Source organism: Podarcis erhardii (assembly GCF_964252035.2).
Source record: "Podarcis erhardii genome assembly, chromosome: 17".
NCBI classification, from domain to species: Eukaryota; Metazoa; Chordata; class Lepidosauria; order Squamata; family Lacertidae; genus Podarcis; species Podarcis erhardii.
The window spans coordinates 13,171,138-13,194,070 of NC_138515.1; the positions used below are offsets into that span (position 1 = coordinate 13,171,138).

The following is a 22,933-nucleotide window of genomic DNA, read 5'->3' on the forward strand; positions in this document are numbered from 1 at the left end:
GCTGAATATTCATCATTGTACAGAGCCTGAACACCAGGGTCAATTTGTTTGTATTTAATCCATAATGCACTTTTTTTGAAGGCTACTGGTAGTGTACTAGTAACTAGCCCAATGGTTCCCACTTTTCAAAAAGCCAAGCCATGGACCTCCTACTTTTGAAAATGTTGATATTTCTATGGTAGTTTTTGTTATGTAAATGGTGTCATCATATCCTCCAACATGTCCCAAGGCAAAAGAGGGCCATGCATTTTCAGGGCCGTACACCTATGCAAGTCACATGACACCCACAAGAGCACAGTGCCAGTCCCAGGTTGGCCTAATAAAAGTATGCCCCTAAACATGTGTGTACAGTGGTACTTTGGTTTAAGAACAACTTGGATTAAGAACGCTGCAAACCCAGAAATAGATGTTTTGGTTTGTGAACTTTGCCTTGGAAGCAGAACATGTTCCGCTTCCTGTTGAGTGTATTCCATTTGTAAATTGAGTCCCCCGCTGCTATGGGAAAGCACGCATTGGTTTAAGAACACTTTGGTTTAAGAACGGACTTCTGGAATGGATTAAGTTTATAAACCAAGGTACCACTTTATAGGGTTGCAGCCTTAAGATACATGACACATATTTTAAAAATGAATAAATACTTGAGTAGATCAGAAGCATGTAAACCCTGAACATCTGAAGACTGTTGGATATGTCTAGCCAAATATTGTCTATTCTGGCAGGCAGCTGTGCATCTTCCCTATAGGAACAGGACTTGCTTCTTGAGATCTTTTAACTGGAGATGATGGGCACGAAGGTAAAAACATCTGCATCCAAAGCATATGTTCTATCACTGAGCTGTGGTTGCTTTCCAGTATACCAGTTACAAGAAGACAAAGGTACAATAGCAGGATGTAAGGAAACAGGGAAATTATAGAAAGGTAAATCACATGTTTGCACATAGCCACTCATCTAGCTGCCTGTGAAGAATAAGTATATCCTTCAAACAACCATGCAGAAGCTTTTCTAAACCAGAATCGCGGCAAATAGCATGCCAAAAATTACTAATGAAAGCTTTTTGAAGGAGGCAGCATTGTATCTCTTGTGGTCTTATCTGCAAGTCAGAGCTCAACGGATTATTTTCATCAGTCCTTACTGAAGATGCTGGAAGAGATTCCTACTTTTGAACAACCACTCCAATGAACTGTGTCAATTGGAGGTGACAAAGGAAGCTGGTTTAGAACTAAATGACAAGTTAAAAATAAGTCACCAGGGCTGGATGGCATTCACCCAAGAGTTCCTAAAGAGCTCATATGTGAAACTGCTGATCTTTTAACAAAAATATGCAACTTATCACTAAAATAAATCTTCTTAGAAAAGGACTGGAAGGTAGCCAATGCAGCATCAATTTTTTAAAAAGGATCCAGGGGGGATCCACATAATTACAGACCAGTCAGCCTAACATCTGTCCCAGATAAATTCGTAGAAAACAGGGGGTCCCCTAAGGATCTGTATTGGGACTGGTGCTATTTAACTTATTCATAAATGATCTGGAGTCAAGGGAGAACAGTAAAGTAGCCAGGTTTGCCGATGACACCAATTATTCAGGGTAGTACAGATGCTGGAAAGTTTGAAAAAGGATTTCTCCAAACTGCTGGATTGGCCAGCAAAATGGCAAATAAGACTGAAAAACAGTAAGTGCAAAAAGCGACGCACATAAATTCTGACGGCTGTGCATACCCAGAAAGTAGGTCTTTAAAGGCATAGCAGAAAGCTCACTGAAAGGGGCAAGTAAAGAAAGTACTAGGAATTATTAGTATATGGGTTGAAAATAAACCAAGAATCACAATGCTATCAGAGAATTGGAAAATATACCCAAAAAAAGACTTAGATGAAGGAGCCCCCAGTGGCACAATGGGTCAGTGTGTCTGGCTGTTAACCAGAAGGTTGGTGGTTTGAGCCCAACCAGGGACAGCTGTGGGCAGGATTCCTGTATTGCAGGGGTTGAACTAGATGGCCCTTGAGGTCCCTTCCAACTCTACAATTCTATGAGGCCAGCTGAGGGGAGTGGCATAAATGCCACTGTGCTGTGAGAGAGGATGTGCCACTAGTGGACTTCTACAGATCGTAGGGAAGGACAAGGCAAGGCAGCCTAAGATTCAGAGGATCCAAAGACCCAACATTATCCTGACACATCCACAAATCAGGCCGGGAGCTGACATAGTTAATTTTCCTCATACTGGTGGCAATTGGGAGAAAGGAGGAGAAAAAGAGAGGGGAGTAACTGGACAGCAGATTCAGGGAACACAAACACATTAGAAGACTACATGCAATGCATAAATAATGTAAGGAATTCAATGACACACAATGAAGCAATAGCCACAAGATTGGCTTTTTTAATTCACAGATGCATCAATGGCTATTAGTCATGATAGCTTAAAACAGAAGCTGCATGTTCAGAGAAAGGTGACCTCTGCCTATGAAATAAAATAGGGGATGATCATCATCAAACACTGCATTTGAGATTCTTAGATGCATCTAGCTGCCCTTTGAGAATATGTTTCACCAGCTAGGATTTCTACTTCATCCAGCAAAGGAGTTATTACTGACTTGCAGTACCAGGCTGTCATAGGCAGCAATGTCACACATAATACCAGAAGGCATTTTACATACACCGCTAAAATAAAACGTGGAATTTAAACAACCATACAGAGAGCTTGCAATATGAAAGTGGTATCACATATTTGTATCAGGGAGCTAACATTAGGCTGAGTGAGATGGCAGGTGCAGGGAGCAGTGGTGAAAATGTGGAGGCGCAAGTCACATGTGCCACCTGGTCTGCCTAAGCTACCCTGTCGTCCCATCATCAATACTTACTACAGTGGTACCTCAGGATGTGAACGGGGATCCGTTCCGGAGCCCCGTTCGCATCCTGAAAAGAACGTAAGACATGACTGCGCGTCTGCGCAGGTTGCGTTTCGCTGCTTCCACGCATGTGCACGATGTCATTCTGACCATCTGCGAATGCGCGAGCGGCAAAACCCAGAAGTAACACACTCCATTACTTCTGGGTCGCTGCGGAGCGCAACCCAAAAATACTTATCCTGAAGCGTATTTATCCTGAGGTATGACTGTAATGAGGTTCCATACCTGTGATACGTGCATTTAATAATATTTAACTTTTTCAAGTTGCTCTAGCAGCATTCACATGTAACATTCACCAAGTGGTGGAGTATCTGTGTATACAACAGTGGTGGTGTACAAATCAGTCAGAAGACACTTGCACACAAGCGCAAGTGTAGAACACAGCACCTGTGTTTGGAATAATGTGTGAACAAGCCTTTTGTAATGTTCATATGCAGGGGAGTCAACGAGACTGCAAGGGAATTTGCCTCGGTACTGGATTTTCTCAAGCAGTGGAACCAAAGCTGCAAACCAAAACGTACTTATGGCAGGCTTCTCAGCTTCCATATGAAAAATCATAAGGCCCTTACGAAGAAAGAAGCCGTCACAATAACTACTTCTTGTTTCCCTTCCTTATAGTGTGTAGCTTGGCTTACTTGCCTGAGTCATCAGGGACTACAGTGGTACCTCCGGTTACAAACTTAATTTGCTCCGGAGGTTCATTCTTAACCCAAAACCGTTCTTAACCTGAGTTGCACTTTCACTAATGGGGCCTCCCACTGCCGCCGCATGACTTCTGCTCGCATCCCGGGGCAAAGTTCGCCACCAGGAGCATCCGGGTTAGTGGAGCTCGTTACCCGAAGCATTCGTAAGGAGGACAGTATGTAATCCGAGGTTCCACTGTATTTGCTCTGCATTCACTTTTTTGTTCTCCTGGCACAACTGATCCCTCTTCAGCGTGTGGCTCCTACGGCATGCCTGATGGGGCATGCCCAGGGTTCGAGCCCCACAAGGAGTGAAAGATTCCTGCAAAGATAACCCCTGGGGGTCCCTTCCCACTCTACAATTCTAGGACTCGTAAATTCTAGGACCAGGCAGGGGGCCTTCTCGGTAGTGGCGCCCTCCCACCAGATGTCAAGAAAATAAACAACTATCTGACTTTTAGAAGACATCTGAAAACAGCCCTGTTTAGGGAAGTTTATAATGTTTGATGTTTTATTCTGTTTAATATTCTGTTGGGAGCCGCCCAGAGTGGTTGGGGAAACCCAGACAGATAGGCGGGGTATAAATAATAAATTGTTATTATTGTTGTTATTATTATCATATAATCTCCAGTCTGGAACGAACAAATTCAAAGAGCCGTCAGTCAGGGATGCTTTAGCTGAGATTCCTGCCTGGTATTGGGGGGGTTGGACTAGATGACCTCTGGGTAGATTTCCCCACTCTACAATTCTAGGACTCATAAATTCTATGACCAGGCAGAGGGCCTTCTCGGTAGTGGCGCCTGCCCTGTTGAACGCCCTCCCATCGGATGTCAAGCAAATAAACAACTACAGTATCTGACTTTTAGAAGACACCTGAAGACAGCCCTATATTGGAAAGTTGTTTAATGTTTGATGTTTTATTGTGCTTTTAATTCTGCTGGGAGCCACCCAGAGTGGTTGGGGAAACCCAGACAGATGGGCGGGGTATAAATAATAAATTGTTATTATTATTGTCGTTGTTGTTGTTATCATATATACTCCAGTCTGGAATGAACAAATTCAAAGGTTGGATGTCAGTCTGTCAAGGATGCTTTAGCTGAGATTCCTGCCTGGCAGGGAGGGTGGGTTTGGACTGGATGACCTCTGGGGGCCCCTCCCCACTTCAGAACGCCATGATTCCGTGAATCTCCTTCTTTGGAGATTTTAAGCAGAGGTTGGATGGCCGTCTGTCAGGGATGCTTTAGCTCAGTGTTTCCCAACCTTGGGCCTCCAGCTGTTTTTGGACTACAATTCCCATCATCCCTTGCCACTGGTCTTGCTAGTCAGGGATGATGGGAGTTGTAGTTCAAAAACAGCTGGAGGCCCAAGCTTGGGAAACACTGCTTTAGCTGAGACTCCTGCCTGGTCGGGGGGCTGGGGTTGGACTGGATGACCTCTGGGGTCCCCTCCCCACTCCACACAAAGCTGCGATATCTTCCCCTGCTGCCTACCTGCCGAGTGGATTATGTGTCTAGGAGTGAGGGAGGCCCTCCTCTCCCCCGGCCCCCGAGGCCCTGCGCCCCTTCCTCCTCCTCCGCCCCGGTACCCACCTGGCACTGGCTCAGCTCCTCCGTCAGGCCCCGCACTTCTTCCTCCAGGGCCAAGACCCGCGATGCCGCTGACGCGGCGGGAGCTGGACTCTTCCTCCCCCCTTTGGAAGAAGAAGCCATGCTGAGGAGAAAACCCTTCCTGGGGAGGGGAGCGGCAGTTGGGGGGGGGGAGGCTACAAAGATGAACCTTCGCCTCGCGCGCCACTGAAAATCGAAAGCGCGCCTGCGAACCAATGAGACGAAGGGCTCCGTCGAAGCCCCGCCTCCTCCTCGTTGTCGTCGTCCCGCCTCCCTCTCGCGTCCTTCTGCTCGCTTTTGCTTGCTTTCGAAACGTGTTTCTCCAGAGCGGGAGGGAGGGCGGGCGGCGATAGGAACCACAGGAAAAAGCACGCCGCGTCCCGCATCGCCCGTTTAACGGCTGCTGAGCGGGGATTGGGGGGAGCGGAAGGGGGAAGTGCTTTCTGTCTTTTTTTATGTCCTGCGTCGCTATAGCGCATGCGCAAGTTTTCGCGCCTCAGACTCCCGCTCTTTTTCCTATGCGTCTCCTCAGTCTGTGCTTTCGGCGCTTCTGTTGCCTCTGAAGAGATACTTGGGACAGAATATTTTTTGGGGTGTTCTGTTTGGAAATAAGCCCAATTTACACTAAGAGGGATTTGGGGAAAAAGTTGTTATATTCTATTAAATTTCAAAAACTTTCACACATACACCCAAAAACGTAATAAATTTTCCTTTGGTTCTTTTTCGACTTCCCCTCCCGTGTTGTTTTTAATTTCCTCCCCCTTGAACAATTCGTTATCTCAGAGCTTTCCAAACAGTGTTTCTAGGTGTGTCCCCACACATTTCAATATTACAATGTATGCCTATGTCCATATCTCTTATAAGGGGTTAGTTTATAACCTCCAGTTGGCTTGTAAAACCTGAAATGCTTGCGTGTCTAAAAAGTCTGTCAAAAACGTGAAAAGTTTGGAAAACTGCCTTACCTGCTGGATAAGGTATATCTGCATATACACACTGGGGTTATAACTTTTAGACTTTTTCCAAAAAAAAAAAAAAAGGCCTGATTTCCAGTATCATAAAGGGGTGAACTTTTGCTTAGAAACACTGAAAGGGTGGCTAGTTCTCCTCAGCTGTGAAAAAAGGTCACCCTGAAATGAAAAGTCAAACTCACCCTATGTGTAACATTACAGTGGTACCTCTGGTTACGTACTTAATTCGTTCTGGAGGTCCGTACTTAATAATAATAATAATAATAATAATAATAATATTTTTTTATTTATACCCCGCCCTCCCCAGCCAAGGCCGGGCTCAGAGCGGCTTACAAGCAATAATAAAAACAAGATGAATGATTACAACTTAAAAACAAAAATAAAATACAACATTAAAATAATGGAACATTAAAATCTGAAACTGTTCTTAACCTGAAGCACCACTTTAGCTAATGGGGCCTCTTGCTGCTGCTGTGCCACCGCTACACGATTTCTGTCCTCATCCTGAAGCAAAGTTCTTAACCCAAGGTACTATTTCTGGGTTAGCGGAGTCTGTAACCTGAAGCGTATGTAACCCGAGGTAGCACTGTACTCATAAGTGTTTTCACTTGAAGGCCCTGCTGGAGGGGTCCATGGCAGAGAGGCTGCTCCACAATGGATGGAGGAGAAGGTAGTGCCGACCTCGTGATTAACAAAAGGTTTGTGTCTGAAGCGGAGATAGGCAAAGGCAGGAAGAATGGGAGAAGGTTCGGAAATCCGAAGACCCTGAAGAATGCCCTGAGGAGGTGTACAACCCCCAATCGCTCTACAAAAGGCTCCAGGAGCAGAAGGACAAGAAGCAGCAGGAGCTTCAGGAGCAGTTCAAGTTCAAAAACATGGTCAGAGGCCTAGACAAAGAGGAGACCAAGTTTCTCGATGAGGTTTCTCGGCAGCAAGCGTTAATAGAGAAGCAGCGGCGGGAAGAGGATCTCAAGGAGCTGAATGAGTACTGTTATGTACTGAAGTTCTCACCCTGGGCCAGCAGGGCAATACTGTAGATAGTTTTCACTCAGGTCTGCATATGCAAATAAGGAATTAGAAGTGACGTTCAGTGATTGGATATGTACAGAAAGTTGTTACTGTTGCTTTGTAGTTGAACTCTATATAAGCAGGTTGGCTAAACCCTTCAGCTCAGTTCTGTTCTGGCCTGTGAATAAACAAGAGATGTTTGAAGAATCGCTGTGTCGTCTGATATGTTCGCCCACAACTTAACAAGTACAGAAGCACTTTGTCAAAGGTGGGGGTCAGTGCCGACCTGAAGAAGGAAGCAGACAAGGAACTGCTGGTGAAATCAGCAGAAAACAAGAGCAAGTTCTCATAGGCAAAGCTGTTGGCTGGAGCTGTGAAACGTCAGAGTTCAGAAGGTGCCAACAGTGTGAAAAGACTGAAACTCGATCCAGATCCTGACCATGACAAGACTCCAGAAAAGCCGCCCTGTGTTCCTCTGAGCAGCGGCTCCATGAGCAGCTCTGCCCTCCACTGGCTGCCATCTGCATTGGGATCCTGCCGGGCCTCGGGGCCTACTTTGGGAGCAGCGACTCAGAGTCCAGCTCGGGCAGCGAAGGGACCATCAACTCCACCGGGAAGATCGTCTCTCTGTGTTTTGGGGAAGCAACTTCTTTGATGCTCTGCTGTAGGCGTCTCCCCAGCCCCTTAGAAGCATAGGTAGGGATGCTCGTCATTTCTCTATTTCCATCCCAACTGTCCCCTAGACTCGCGACTTCTCTTCTCCTGTCTCTTTTATTTTCCAGAGAATACCAAAATAATGTACTGAATCAGTCTTAGTGCGTGTCTCGCTTCATATCCCCTGTCCTTCTCTCCGCTCTAAGACTTGTGTTCAGTTTGGGAGGGAGTACAGATTAGGGGCATAGCTGTCAACTTTCAGATTTGAAAATAAGGGATCAGCAGCCTCACCTGTCCCGGGGACAGTCTATGGGATATCTAACAATCCGGGATAGCAGTGGGAAACGGCGCTGGAATAAGGGAATTTCCCACAAAAAAGGGGAGTTTGACACCTATGATTGGGGGAGACATACATCTTCAATATCCATAAAATCTAGAAAAGTATCCATTGTACCAACGGCAACAAAAGACTTGAGGCTTCTGAGGTTTACAGATGAGGACAGAAAATTCCTTGTATTTTTAAAAAGATTCCATGAATGAAAAGATTGTTTGCTGGGGGTGTTCCGAGCTGGTTTTACAAAGAAGCATTTTTAAGGTGTAGCTGTCTGGCAGGTGCTGACATATGGGTTGGATCTCTCTCTCTCTCTCTCTTTAGTTTTTAAGTATTGGTTTTGTTGTGGGGAGAATGCAAAATCGAGCAGATGGTAATGTGGATTGTCACGACACTGTAACAATGTTTTAGTGTTGCATCTGATTAAATAACTCCTAAAAAAATAAAAAAAATAAGTATTTTCACTTTTAAAAACTTTAGGGAACTGTCCAGAACTTTTACTGCTACCTGGAAGTTCCTAAAATATTTGAGGAATTTAATATTTGATGAATTATTGCATTTTAATATTTTGCTGGAAGAAGCGTGGTTGGGGAAACCCAGCCAGATGGCTGGGGTTATAAATAATATGTGTTGTTGCTGTTGTTGTTATACTGTTTAGAATGTTTTAGAAAAATCCAAATATTGGTATTGAGAAAGAGTGTGCCATCCAAGTGATCCAACTCTCCACTATGACCTGTCCATCTTGGGTGGCCCTGCACGGCATAGCTCATAACTTCTCTAAGTTATTCAAGCCCCTTCGCCACGGCAAGGCAGTGATCCATGAAGGGGGCATAACTCCATACCTTCCAGCATTTATCCAATGAAATTAGGGATGATCTATTCCATAATACTAATGGTGGTGATGATGATTTTATTATTTATACTCCTTTTAAAGCCATCCAAGTTGGTGGCCATCATTTGCACTTCCCAAAGCAGCATTTGCTCTTAGCGTTCAAAATGGAGTAAGAACTAGTAAAGATGCAAGATCCATTTTCTGAATAAGAAGGGCAATGCTTTGTCAACCTGATAGGTACAAAGTGGAATTAAGTGTGTGTGCTGGCAGTGTTCCCCGCTTAACTCCGTGAGGCTTTTGAGTAGGGTTGCATGGCACTCACAGGATCTTGCCTTGTAATCTTAATGCTTCCAAAAAAACCTGAGCTAGGTAATAAATATATACCATTGCAACAGATAGATGATGACCTGCCAGGGAACAAGTTTTCCAAGGTCATGCCTCCAGTTCATGGTTACATAGAGATTTCGCAGATTTTGTGCATCAGCATTTTGTCTACTAGACAACATTTGTGTGAAGTTAGCTCAATATCTACCTTACAGTTACTTCGAAATGCGTTCATAAGGGACATAAAGGTGTATGGGAACAACGTTTTAGGACAAAGAAGAGCTGTTTCGGTAGTTTTGAAAAAGAGAAGGTTTAGAGCAGAGGTGGACTTTAAACCATTTGTGGTCTGAGGTCCATAACTGGACCTCCACTCCATGTTTTATAGGCCACCCACTCAGCTGTGATATAAAAGAGAAAGTGCTCTTGTGTTCAGGAGAAAGCAACCAGATTCCAGACACACACCCTCCGCTACTGCTGTTGTGATTTTTATGGACCTTCATGAAATTTAATTGCATGCCCTTGGCGTATGCCAGAATTCAGAAAACGAAGTTAAATTTAGACAAGACTACTATTATGCTTGATAATAGGAGGCTGTTTTCATAATGGCTGCAACCTGAAATACATTTTAGTAAAGCTGCACAGGCAAGGCATAAGGATGTTTCAAGTTACAGCCTCCAACCTTGGCAAGGCTTCACAATCTTTAAACTAGTCTGCAAGGCTCGTTCCAACATTCAGCTCTGAAGGGAATGCAAGTCTCTGTAGCCTTCAATGATTATTGTCCTACATTCCAGACATAAGAGCAGGAAGAAATGGTTACAAATGAAAGTGTCGTGGAATGGTCAATAAACCACACAAGGCGGCTGGGCTGGAAGGAAAGAGGAAGATAAGTTGTTATTAGTCACTTCTAGATCAAAGTCTGGTGGTACCTCCCCATCCTACATACTTGTCATTAATACAAAGCCTGGAGGGAGTCCATCAGCTGGAGGTAATTAAATGGAGGAAACAAATATCACAACTGGACTGTCCTAGCAAAAGTATTTGTGTTTAAATGATCCAAAGGAGAGAGTAGGACAGAGTTTGGGAAGTGCTGTTTATTTGCATTTTAAACACAGTCAAGCTTAAAAAGAGGGTGAGGTTTGACCCTGCACAGGATGTGTAGGCTGTCACAAAAAAATAAAAATGAGAATGTTACCTGCTAGGGAAAGGATTGGTCGGGAAGTGGAACAAATTAGATTACTGTTCTCTGAGGAGTCAAAAGTACATGGCCACCCAAAAGAACAATGCTCTTCTTAACCTAAGGCGTGTACTTGGAAGGGACAGCAAAGTCCACGGCCACCCAGGCTTGATGCATTGTGCAGAGGACACCCCTAAGATCTGCCCTGCCCTTAGGGATGCCAGCTGAGAATGCACACCCACACATCACACCCTCACTATCCCCTTCTCGGGGGACTAACAGAATTCAGAACACACAATCCATAGAGATCCGCAGCCCCCCACATGGATGCAAGCACACAAAAGTAGTGTGTTCCTACCGTATGAACATTAGGATGGTAGCCAAGTTCTACACACTTGAGAGCTGCTGTGTACAAACTGACCTTCTCAAGCACAGTCAGATTCTTTAATAAATTTGGTGCCACATCTGTACACATGCTTGGGGCCAAAGCATATGTGATGTAGGACATCCATGATCACCCACTTTCTTTGCTTTCATTAATTAGCACATCCCCACAACCGCTTTGAATAATGGGGAAATTGCCCCGATGGGTACAGTGTCTTAATCTGAATTCTTTTCCCAAACTAAATCATCCCGCATCCCCACAAAACTGCTGTTGGCTATGGGAAATCCTGATCAGGATCAGCTGCATCACATTTGGTTTTGTCCTGGATATATTTGCATAACATACAAATATATGCAGTTGCACATTGTGTACATAATCAAAGATTAAGACGTACCCCCATATCTTACAACTGAACTGTTTTTCTATTCCTTATAAGTGAAACTGTGGCTGCAATAAATTTCTGCCATACCTTGATTAAAAGTAGGACAATCACGGATCAAGCACAATTGCCTTGGGGACCGCAGATACCAGTTCACCATTCTTGGCTTAGATTATATCAAGGCATACAGATATACAACCTAATGCACGATACAGGATGGGGTCGTTTTAGCCAAACCATGTCCACCTGCCCGTCATATGGGCAAGTAAAAACGTGTCTGGACTGGGCCAAAAGGCATGATTTTAAAGCAGGGCTCTTTGCAACTCCAAGCCCCGCTGTGCAGTTCCAATAAGTTCCAACAATTGTCAGGGCTTCAAAGCACAGTGTAACTTAGCATCATTGTGATGTCAGGTGATGGGAGCCCTGCCCACCTGTCAGATTTGGCCTGCAGAGTCAGAGGCTCCAGCTTGCAAGGATGACTGGGGGTGGGGAGGATGTTGCGTGAATGGCATCCTCATGTCACGTATGTGAGCAGCATGCTTCCCCCCCTAAGCTGGGCAGAAGTCTCTAGGAAGGAGGTGTCAGGGCTCTAACAGGATGCTGGAGCCCTCCTGTCTACTTCCCAAAGTTGGGTGGACTTTGGGAAGATGGCAGAAGAGCTCTTGAACCCATCAAAGAATCATGCCTCCCTCCCTAAGCTGGGCAGGCAGATGCTTCCCAGGCTTTGGGAAGAAGGCACCAGGCTTTAATACTTTAATACTCTAATTTACTGGGAACATTTAGGGGACTAGCTTAGTCCCCCTAGTCCACTGATTGCACTCCACTGTGTGGAGTGTAGGGGGAGATTAGGATTTGGCCCATCAGCCAGATCAACTTCCACACTTCATACTAACAACTTTCCACGCAGGAAGACTATCATAACAGGGCTCGTCTGACACGAGAACAGAGAGACAGAAATACACTTACTGTATTTAGGATCACTCACTGAAGCTGAATCAAACATCACAATGACATTAGTAAGGTGAACCTCAAGTTACTTTTGCTTCCCCTTTGATACTACTATTACACTTGAAGTATAACCCACATATTTCACCCATTTTGAGAAATTTACAGGAAACCACAGAAAAGATTCGCAAGTCTCATTTCACACATTATAAGAGAAGTGCTTATACCACATCTAAAGCATTGGCCACTCTGTCCTTCATATAAAATAGTCACAGTTTATCCAGCTCAGATTTATGGATTATGGGGAGGTGACCCTGGAGATCTTTTTCTCTGCATTGTATATCCAGTTATTTATTTAAATACAATCTTAATTAAAATTATGTTTTACAGGTAGCAGGGGTTGTGCCCCCAAAGATCTTTGCCAAGCTGATTTGGAATTGGTTTATCTATATATTTTTTTAAGTGCTGCTTCCACAAATTTAAATCCTTCCAGTATATTTAACATGACCCCTTTTAATTAAATCTGACCAGTTTAAAGCTGCTTTAGATGAGCCAGCAAAATGCTATTTTTGTTTTGCTGGCATTGTTCTACTAGTAGCTCTGAGTTACAGGGAAGCTACTTTATATTGCTGTTTCTCAGCTGCTAACACAGTTCCCCAAAGCAGTGCTTGCTATAAATTCCCCACCTCTGGGGAATATACAAGAGAGATACTGTACATTGCATTCCAGGGTGGTACTGCGCAGTCAGCCCAACCTGAACTCTCTGTGCAGCCCGAACTCCATCATCACAGTGGGACTTACATGACTCAGTCCAGCGAGGTAGGGCTAGTTTTTATTGGCAGCAGCGTAAAGCAGAAATGTTCCAACTTTCCTGTCCTACTGTGCCTGAGCTCAGATAGAGTTAACAAAGTGCGAGCCGTATAACTGTTGATTCAAGTGTTTAAGCCACACTGGACTGCTTCTAAAATACAGTATGTGTAATATATGAACTTATTGGGGTGTTAACACTTCAAAAGGAATACTTAAACTCCAATCACAGAGGAACACGTGCAAAGAAATTCACACACAGGGCTTCCATAGACAGCAATGAAATACACTCACAACAGAGCAGGATACATAATGGGGCAGGGGGCAGGGTAGGGGATGTTTGCCTTAATCCTAAAAACATGGGCTTCAGTCCAGATCTCTGCAGGTGCTTCATTGCACTTACAAAGCTCCAATATTATTATGTCAGGGATACTACAGTCTCAGGCTGCAACAGATAAGCCATTTATTTCACAGTCATACTATTAATATCAGTTCAACCACAGATGGATCTCTGCTGGTAGAGATACTGTTAAAATGTCAAACATAGGGTAGTAGTGGGATGGATCCAGGGATGCCTTTCTGCCAAGAGCAGGATCTTTGCATTCCCAGGTGGGAATCCAATCCACCAAAGGAAATAAAGGAAACAATTTTCACAGATTTCCCCCCTGCAAGTCCCTGTATCACCTCCCACACTGTTCTGGGGGGTCTCCAGACCCTCTAGAGTAGCTTTTCAGGGGCCTGCCAGGGGAAACAGGAGCCTGGGAAAATGACCTCCTGCAATTCTGCCTGCAAATGCATTTCATGAGCAGAATTCCATACCCTCCAACATGAAAATAGGGGCGTCCTAAGGGAAAGCGAAAGGGACGCGGGTGGCGCTGTGGGTTAAACTACAGAGCCTAGGACTTGCTGATCAGAAGGTCGGCGGTTCGAATCCCTGTGACGGGGTGAGCTCCCGTTGCTCGGTCCCTGCTCCTGCCAACCTAGCAGTTTGAAAGCACGTCAAAGTGCAAGTAGATAAATAGGTACCGCTCCGGTGGGAAGGTAACCGGCATTTCCGTGCACTGCTCTGGTTCACCAGAAGCGGCTTAGTCATACTGGCCACATGACCCGGAAGCTGTACGCCGGCTCCTTCGGTCAATAAAGCGATATGAGCGCCGCAACCCCAGAGTTGGTCACGACTGGACCTAATGGTCAGGAGTCCCTTTACCTTTTTAAGGAAAAGCGAGACATTCCAAGGTTAAACTCAGAAACCAGGATGGCATCTGTAAATCCGCGACTGTCCCTGGAAAATAGGGACACTGGAGGGTCTGGACTTCAGTCATTTCGGAAGGGGGACCAGGGATGTCATCTCACCCCTTTGACCTTCCTGGAGCAGAGAGCCTATGGGGGGCTGGGAGCGGGGGACTTTGATCAGCCAAACAGAAGACAGCAGCAACTGAGCAGGAGGGTGCAGCCTTCTCATCTTGAACCAGATGCTGCTCTCTCAGGTGGCAGCAGACCCAGCCACCCTGACAGAGCATCCACTTGCAATCTTGATATCCCCACAAGCTTGGTGGGAAAGTGGGGGACATCTTTGGCACTTAGCTTCATTTCTGAAGTACTTGCCCTGCTCCTGAACTCCTGAATCATGACTCCTGGGCACTGTGTCTGCTGCAGGGCCTACACTGTTACTTGGCTGAATAAAGATCTCTTTCTTGCTTACAAGTAAGAGCTTCTGTCTGCGTGTTTTGGATGGGAGCCAGTCCAGCAGGGACATCAGAGAGCAGGGCTAGCTCAGGGGTGGGATGTTAAGAGCAGGGCCAGGAACGCAGTCCTGCTTCACCTGACAGTTTTTGTGTGTGCAAAACATAAATGGGGTTTCTCCATCTCTGTGCTTAATAATAGATATGAAGGTTTGTATCTCAGGCTATGGAGAATACAGCCATTCTAATCACAGTGATTCTGGGAGGCTGACTAGGGGCAACCCTTAGTTGTAGCGATTAACATTTTTGTTGAAACATCTGCCTCTCTAGCAATGTGCTTGTTCTCCTTTTCCAGAATAGCAAGGAACATAAGTTAAGGATGAAAAGTCTAATGCTAAGAGACAACAAGAGAGAAACCCCAACAGTAATGGGAGGGTGTTTTGCCAAGGCTAGAGAAGTAATTCCCTCATAATTCACTGCAAGAACTTCTAATGTGTCATGATTCATTCAATAATTCAGGTTCCTTTGGCCCCATAGCCTCAATGCAGGTTACTCTCTCTGAGTAGAGGGAAGGCCAAAACAGTAAACTGGGGACGGGAAGTTCAGACACATCCCTGCATTGAGTGTGATGGGGTTGTTCTGTGCTCTGGATGAAGAGATGCAGCAGAATTGCAAGTTCATGGAGGAGGCTGCCTGTTGAAACTCTGAATGCTGCTATGTGCTTGCCTTCTGCATGCCCACAGACCCTCAAGTGTTCCTCTTTTCCAGGGACAGTCCTGGATTTACAGACGCCATCCTGGTTTCTGATTTGATCCTTGAATCTCCCACTTTCCATTAGCCTTATGAGGAACGGTTAAGGGAGTTGGGTATGTTTAGCCTGGAAAAGAGGAGACTGAGAGGAGATATATGAGAGCCATCTTCAGACACCTCTAGGGCTGTCACATGGAAGAGGGAGCAAGCTTGTTTTCTCCTCCTCTGGATTCAAACCAATGGCTTCAAGTTACAAGAAAGGATATTCCAACTGAATATTCGGAAAAAAAACTTTCTGAGAGTAAGAGCTGTACGGCAGTGGAACAGACTCCCTCAGGAGGTTTTTAAGGAGAGGTTGGAAGGCCATCTGTCATGGATGCTCTAGCTGAGGTTCCTGCATCGCACAGGGTTGGACTAAATGAACCTTGAGGTCCCTTGCAACTCTGTAATTCTATGTCTTTTTTGGCACCATGCAAATATATTTTCTACTCACCCAGGCATTTTAAAGTATTGCTTGACCTGCTTGCAGTTCTACTGCTTGATGATGTTCTTAATGCTCTACTGGTTTTAACTAATTTTGAACTGTTGGGATGTGTGTGTGTGTTTATTGGTTTATATTTCTGTATACCACCTGAGATTCAATGAGATATAGAAGCTTGGGGAGTAGCCCTTTTTGGGCAGGGGACCAGGTCTTGTTAAATATGGACCAGTTTGCACATTCAGCAGAATAAAGTGGTTTTTAAAAATTCCCAGTTCAGGATGCAGGTGGGTGGTTGCCAGGTTAAATGCTCTCCTACTTGCCCCTGCAAAAAAGAAATAAAAACAAAAAGTCCCTGAATATTAGACCATCAAGGAGAACACCAAACTGAGCCCTATGCAGTGCTGTTTTAATAACCCGTTTACTACGGTATTTTGCTATCCGACAGCACAACCTTGTATTTGACTACTGAGAAGAAAGTCCCATTTATTCCAATGAGGCTTACTCCCAAGTTAGTATGTATGGGATAGCAAAGCCATTTCCGAGCTTGGGAGGAGAGGGGGTTGTGGGCTACCCCCTCCCACACACGTGGGGGCTGACCTTTTGCCCCCGCAAGATCCAGGGAATCCCCGGGCGTGCCTTCGACCCGGCCCGCCAATCGGCGGGCTGGGGAGGTGTGGCCTAGCCTACTTAAGGCCAGGCACGCCCGGGGACCGCCCTCTTTCCCCTTTCCAGCTGAGCGGTTTTGGTTATCATCTTCGGCGTCTCTGCACCATCGTGGTCCACCGTTGCCTCGTGGCCAGTCACTGCCAATTTGAGCTGAAATCACCTCAGAGACTTCGGTCCCTGTGCGAGCTGAAATCACTGTGTGCGCGGTGCACGGGCGGCTGGCCGCAAAGAGGCGGTGGGCCGGGGAGCTGGGGGTGCCGCTGGCCGCCGAGAAAACGGAGGGTCCAGCCACTTCCATGGTCTATCTGGGCATTGAGTTAGACACCGTGGCCCAAACGTCTAGGTTGCCCAGGAATAAACTGATCGCCCTTAAAGCACTGATACAACAGCTACTGCCCCCAAGGAAGGTTACCCTAAGGCAAATTCAATCCCTGCTAGGCCACCTAAATTTCGCTTGTAGGGTAGTGGCGCCGGGTCGCCCCTTTTGCGGCCGCCTGGCCAGATTGTCGGCAGGTCTCAGGGCACCACAGCATAGGGTGCGCCTCTCCAGAGAAGTTAAGGCGGATCTGGGAGTTTGGCTACAATTCCTCGACAAGTACAACGGTATACCCTAATGGCAAGATTCCATGGCACTCAATGCTGACTTCCAAGTCCAGTCAGATGCGGCAGGTTCCTTGGGCTTTGGAGTTTATTTCAGGGGCCAGTGGTATGCCCAAAAGTGGCCTGCAGACTGGCAGGGCCAGCCCATTACTCGGGACCTTACATTCTTGGAATTTTTCCCTATTGTAGTGGCAGTACATCTTTGGGCAGAGCAGTTCCGCAATCATAGGATTTGTTTCAACACAGATAACCAGGCAGTAGTACCGGTTCTTTCTAGACAGTCCGCGCACTCCACCAGGGTGGGGAACTTGTTACGGTCCTTCGTCCTTCTGTGTCTGGAACAGAATATATATTTTTCAGCCAAATTCGTACCTGGCATTAATAATGACATCGCGGATGCTCTGTCTCGTTTTCAGATGGAGCGCTTCCGCTCGTTAGCGCCGGATGCGGAGCAATCATCGATGCCTTTCCCGGAGCATCTCTGGAGTCTTGGGAGCAAGAAGTGATGAAGGGAGTATTCGGTGCAGTCGCCCCTTCCACAATGAGATCATACAAAAAGGCTTGGGCTGACTTCTTAAAGTTCCACAGCAGAATACCCAGCACAAGGCAGAATTCCATTCCCTCAACGAGGGAGGTCCTCCGCTACTTAGCCCACCTGAAGGAGCTGGGCAGGGCACCAAAGACTCTCAATATTCAGTCCGCGGGGATTTCATATTTTTGTAAAGCCTTTTTCGCCACCGACCCGTGCGCTGAATTTATCGTGCGTAAGACTTTAGAGGGTTGGCGCCGGCTGCAGCCCCCCAGCTCTGACAAGAGGAGGCCCATAACTTATGATATTCTGACCCAGATACACAAAAAATTACGAGAAATATGCTGGTCAAAATATGAAGCTCGCCTATTAACTGCCGCTTATTCCATAGCCTTCTTTGGTGCCCTGCGCATAGGGGAGGTAGTCTGTGAGGGAGGGGTTGCCCACTGCCAGAGGGGCATCCTCTTAAGTGATCTGACCCTATCAGGGACTGACCTAATCGTTCAAGTACGGAGCTCTAAGATGGACCAACAGGGTAGGGGGGCCCTCCTTCAGTTACCAGCTGCACAAGCTAGTGGTCCCTGTCCGGTTAGGGATACAAGGCGTTTCCTCTACTTAAGACCCAATAGCCCCGGCCCCTTTTTTATTCACGCAGATGGATCGCTCTTGGCCAGACACCAGTTTACGCGGGTGATGCGCATGGCGTTGGCAGCATGCGGACTGCCCGCGGCTGAATTTGCGGCTCACTCCTTTCGGATCGGGGCAGCTACCACTGCAGTGCACCTTGGGCTCTCCACAGAGAGGATAAAGGACTTAGGGCAGTGGAAATCTAATGCATACAAAGCTTATGTGAGAAAGAATCTATGACTAGTGGTTGTTCTCCTGACCTTGGTTTTTTCTGTCTATTTGCTTTTCAGAATACAAGAGGGTGCGCATTTGGTTGGTGGGCCACAGCATTGTGCATTGGGCCAAGAATCGTGCCATGAGTACCAGGTTGGGACTAAACTTTAACTTGCCTGCAAATGTGGAGCTGGCGTGGATAGCGCGAAGAGGGATGCGCTGGAGCGAATTCAAGCCAGCCGTGATGGCGAGAGCTGCCTCTGAGGGCCCACCTGATGCCCTGGTTATCCAGTTGGGGGAAAACGACCTAGCGTACTGCAAGGCTATTGACTTGAGATGAAACATTGGAACATTTTTGACGATTTTGCTGATCTGATGGCGGTTTACCCAAACATTACTATCTTGTGGTCCTCGTTGCTTGAGAGGAGGACATGGAGGGATTGTGTGAGCCCGGTTGGAATCAATAAAGCAAGAAAGGTCTTGGAGCGGGCTGTGGAACGTAGAGTGGCGGCTCTGGGCGGGTGCGTCATAGGACACCCAGGCATCCAGTACAGCAACGAGGCCCTCTACAGACAGGATGGCGTGCATCTGTCAGATGCTGGAAACGATATTTGGTTGGGGGATATCATAGCAGGCATTAGGAGTTGGTTACAGGTTTGAAGGTATTGGCGGCAAGCTTTGCTCGAGTCGCGGTTAGGCATTGGCAGGGGTTAATTGTTATGCAAATGAATGGGGGGGATGGAAGCACCATCTCCTTCCCCCAAGGAAAAGGGTAGTCCGGTAGAGGACTCTGTGGGGCGTTGCCTTGTCCGAAACCTAGGGAGGTAAGGGCCTCCGGCACGCCCCCGAGCGGTGACACCCGTGGGATCCTAGTTGGCGTACTTCAACAGGACTCCCACGGCTTGTGGATAACCCTTCCCGGTCTCCATGCCGGGTAGTCGATAGGAGCCAATGCCTAAGGCCAATATCTTTCAATTCTGTAATCAATAAAGTTGTGGCCTTTTTATGCCCATTAACCTTAAATAATGTGTCCAGTGTCTTCATTTTACATGGGGGAGGGGGCTTGCCACGCAACCCAAATGGCTAGAGCTCTGGGTGGAATCTTTCAACAGTGTTAACGAAACTTATGATGAAAAATGGATCCTCAGATTTACATCAAGCAATATCTTAATGCATGGCAAAACTTGTTTTCTGCGTGGCCGAGTGTCAAAATAGTGGGTAATTCACAATTAGGCGTGCTATTTATAATTAATGTGCCACCTTAACCTTCAGCAGGATGTCACTGACAGCTTACCTGCTCTCACTAGAATTTACCGCTGCAATCTTGCTGTTATTATTGCATTAGTATACATTTATTTTTTAGTGTAGCTAAACCAGGGGTAGAGAGCCTGAAGTCCTCCGGACATTGCTGTGGTCTCACCATCCCGATCCATGGGCCATGCTAGCTGGGTCTGATGGGAATTGGAGTCCATGACATGGGGAGGGCACTGGTCCCCCACCCCTGAACTAAACGCTTAGAAATGGAAGGATAGATTTGTGAGATATTTTAAGCACACTTACAGAGAAACCAGTTTCATGAAGCCCTTTAGATTTTCGCTTGACTAAGGGTGCGTAGAATTATAGCCATAGAGAAGTACTTCCAGGGCTTTTTCCAGAAGAAGACAATACAAAAATAATGATAGCATTTAATGCATTTTTTTAAAATAAAGAGTATCCTAGAGAGAATAGTAATAACATACACACAAACATTTCTCTGATGAAAATAGGGATTTCCTATTTCATAATAATATTAATAATAATATTTTATTTATACCCTGCCCATCTGTCTGGGTTGCCCCATCCACTCTGGGCATTTTCTAACATATATAAAAACATCATTAAACTTTTTTTTAAAAAACTTCCCTATATAGGGCTGCCTTCAGATGTCTTCTAAAGGTTTTATAGTTACTTATCTCCTTGGCTCGGGGGTTGCATAATTCCATACCCTCCAATATTTCTCCGGTGAAAATTGAGATGTCCTAAGGAAAAGCAGGACATTCTGGGATCAAATCAGAAACCAGGACAGCTTCTGTAAATCTGGGACTGTCCCTGGAAAATAGGGACACTTGGAGAGTCTGTAAAAAGAAAAATCTTAGATTAAATATATAAAGTGGGCAGATCCCACTGTCAAGCAAATAATATTCCTAGAAAAACTCTGTAATATATTCTTCCCCTTTCTAAAAAGGAACTCTAGTAAATGTTAAATCTATATTTAAACATATGGAGAGATGGTAAACTGTCAGAACAGAGGAAATTCAAGTGTAGTCTTGGAAATGTTACTTGAAGAGTGATATAATTCATGCCATTATATGTGTTTCGCACAATTTGTATGAGTTAAGGATAGATTGTCAACATAAACCTTAAAGAGATTGGCCTGTGTTGCTTTAATTCAAGGCTCTTCACATTATTTAAACATAGCTCTTGCACTTAATATTCACATGACAGAATACATAACATTTGGATGAGAAAGAGTGCAAATTCATTCTGTTAGTAGTCAAACTTTAAGATACACAAGTACCATTGTTTTATTTTGTAGTGGGTTGGGAGTGCATTCTACAAATCTGGAGTGATTTTAATAGCATGGCGAGGTTCATAATTCTGCAGCTGTTAAGTCCAAATTCTCCTTTGTGAGACTGCAAACCTATGCATGCTTTTTTGAAAGTAAGCCCAACAAGACTCACTCAGCTTATTTCCAAGGAAATGCAGAGGATCAGACCTCATGGCTCTCATCTTCACTTTAAACCAGACTCAAAGCACACAATCATAACCATACACACAGCTCAATTCATGATTTTTAGATCGGTGCTCAAATCATAGGGGGACAGTTGGGGGCCCATTGATTCTTTCCAGTTTTAGCCAAATCATCTCCACAACCACCGCCACCATCACAAAGGAGCTTTCTTTTTTAAAAAATAAAAGATCGTAAATATTAGGGGTTTTTTGTGTAACATGGGTGATCAAAGTCCTGGCTGGGGACGTCAGGACCAGGGGCAAGATGGTGGGGTGGGAGCAGGAACGGGAGTCCAGAAGCCGGGAGTCAGGAAGCCAAGAGTCCGAGGGTCAGAGAGCTGGGAGTCAAGAAGCCAATGGTCCGAGGGTCAGGAAGCAAGGAGTCATGAAGTCAAGGGTCTGAGGATCAAGAAGCAAGGAGTCAATGGACCAATGCAGGAAGGCAAGGGAATGTGTTGCTGTGGCAAAGAGCCGAAGGGAAATGCTGACCTTATATCCCTTCCCGGCTCTTGCCACCAGGTGCTGTGAGTTACCAACTGGCCTCACCTGTGCAGCCACGCCTTGCCTCTTCAGAACAAACTTAGGAAGGCCCTAGTCCTGCAAAGCCCGACAGGTCACAGGGCCTGGCTCCTGCACGCACACCTGACCCAGATAAACGGTACATCTATTGTCTCCACTTTCAATTCATATTCTTTTTCACAGTTTGTTTACGTTTGGTGAGAGACATTTTTGTCATCGACATCCTGCACTTGGGGAAGGGGGGAGAGAGATGAGGATATTGTTCTTTCGTTCTACAGTATTGCCTATTCTTAGTGTAGGTTGGGGGTTGTGTCAGCATCACATAGGTAGGTTCTTTGTTTGCGTATTTATTAATTTTTATTGACATTGCGAGAGCTATGGGGTTCCCAAGCTTAGTTGGTTGTGTTTAGTTGATTGTGGTGTGGCTCATTTGTGTGGGGGAAGCATGCTACGTTGTTGGGTAAGGTTAGCCATATTGATTTGTATGCTGTTGGGGGGGGGATAGGTCATTGTCCTGTTGTGCTGCGCATGTAATAAAGGGGCCCCACACTCGGGTGAAGGCATCCTCCATAGCGTGTCCCTGTGCTAGTCTGAGTTTGTTGGTTAACTTTTCTAGTTGGTTAGCTTTTCGTTTTGGTACCAGTGGTCTATGTTCACCCTGATAGGTCCTTCCAGTGTCTAGTTATGATATTTCTAGCTGCTGAAAGTAAGTGACTTATGAGTTCCTTGTAGTATGCATGTGTATCGTTGTCCTGGGAGATATTTAATAGGGTGAGTTCTGGAGTTGCTTCTATGACCTGTTCTGTTATTTCGGAAATTTAAAGGAGCTTTCTGAAAACTATAGCTAAGGGACATAGCACATAAAGGAAAGAGGTTGTGCCCTCTCTGCTTCCCCCAATAAATTGAGCACTATTTTTTATTGCAAAGAAATGAGAAAATGTATTAATTACTAATACCGAAATGTATCGCTTAATAGGACATATCCTCATGCCTTCATGGATTCCCTCCAATATCCTACACAATACCATTGTGCTGTTTTTCTAGAAAAAGAGGTGCCGGAACTCACCATGAATGCTTCTCTTTTTCTCTTATAATGGCA

At 45.6% G+C, this 22,933-nt stretch overlaps 1 protein-coding gene and 1 pseudogene across 4 annotated transcripts in view; one reads left to right on the forward strand and one right to left on the reverse strand.

Annotated features, from left to right (window-relative positions):
* CNTLN (centlein) overlaps positions 1–5,338 on the reverse strand; it is a 166,914-nt gene extending 161,576 nt beyond the window's left edge. For 2 of the 3 annotated variants that reach the window (XM_081844812.1, XM_081844811.1), the window contains exon 1: positions 5,174–5,337. In XM_081844812.1, coding sequence (XP_081700938.1) covers positions 5,174–5,293 — 120 coding nt within the window. In that variant the 5' untranslated portion in view covers positions 5,294–5,337. Of the gene's footprint in view, positions 1–5,173 lie in introns of all 3 variants that reach the window. The other variant, XR_014152056.1, reaches the window with a different exon arrangement.
* Positions 5,339–6,773: 1,435 nt separating this feature from the next.
* LOC309332664 (PSME3-interacting protein-like) lies at positions 6,774–7,982 on the forward strand (annotated as a pseudogene). The gene is made up of 2 exons: positions 6,774–7,145; positions 7,415–7,982. The product of its transcript is annotated as a PSME3-interacting protein-like (transcript).
* The last annotated feature ends 14,951 nt before the right edge of the window (positions 7,983–22,933 follow it).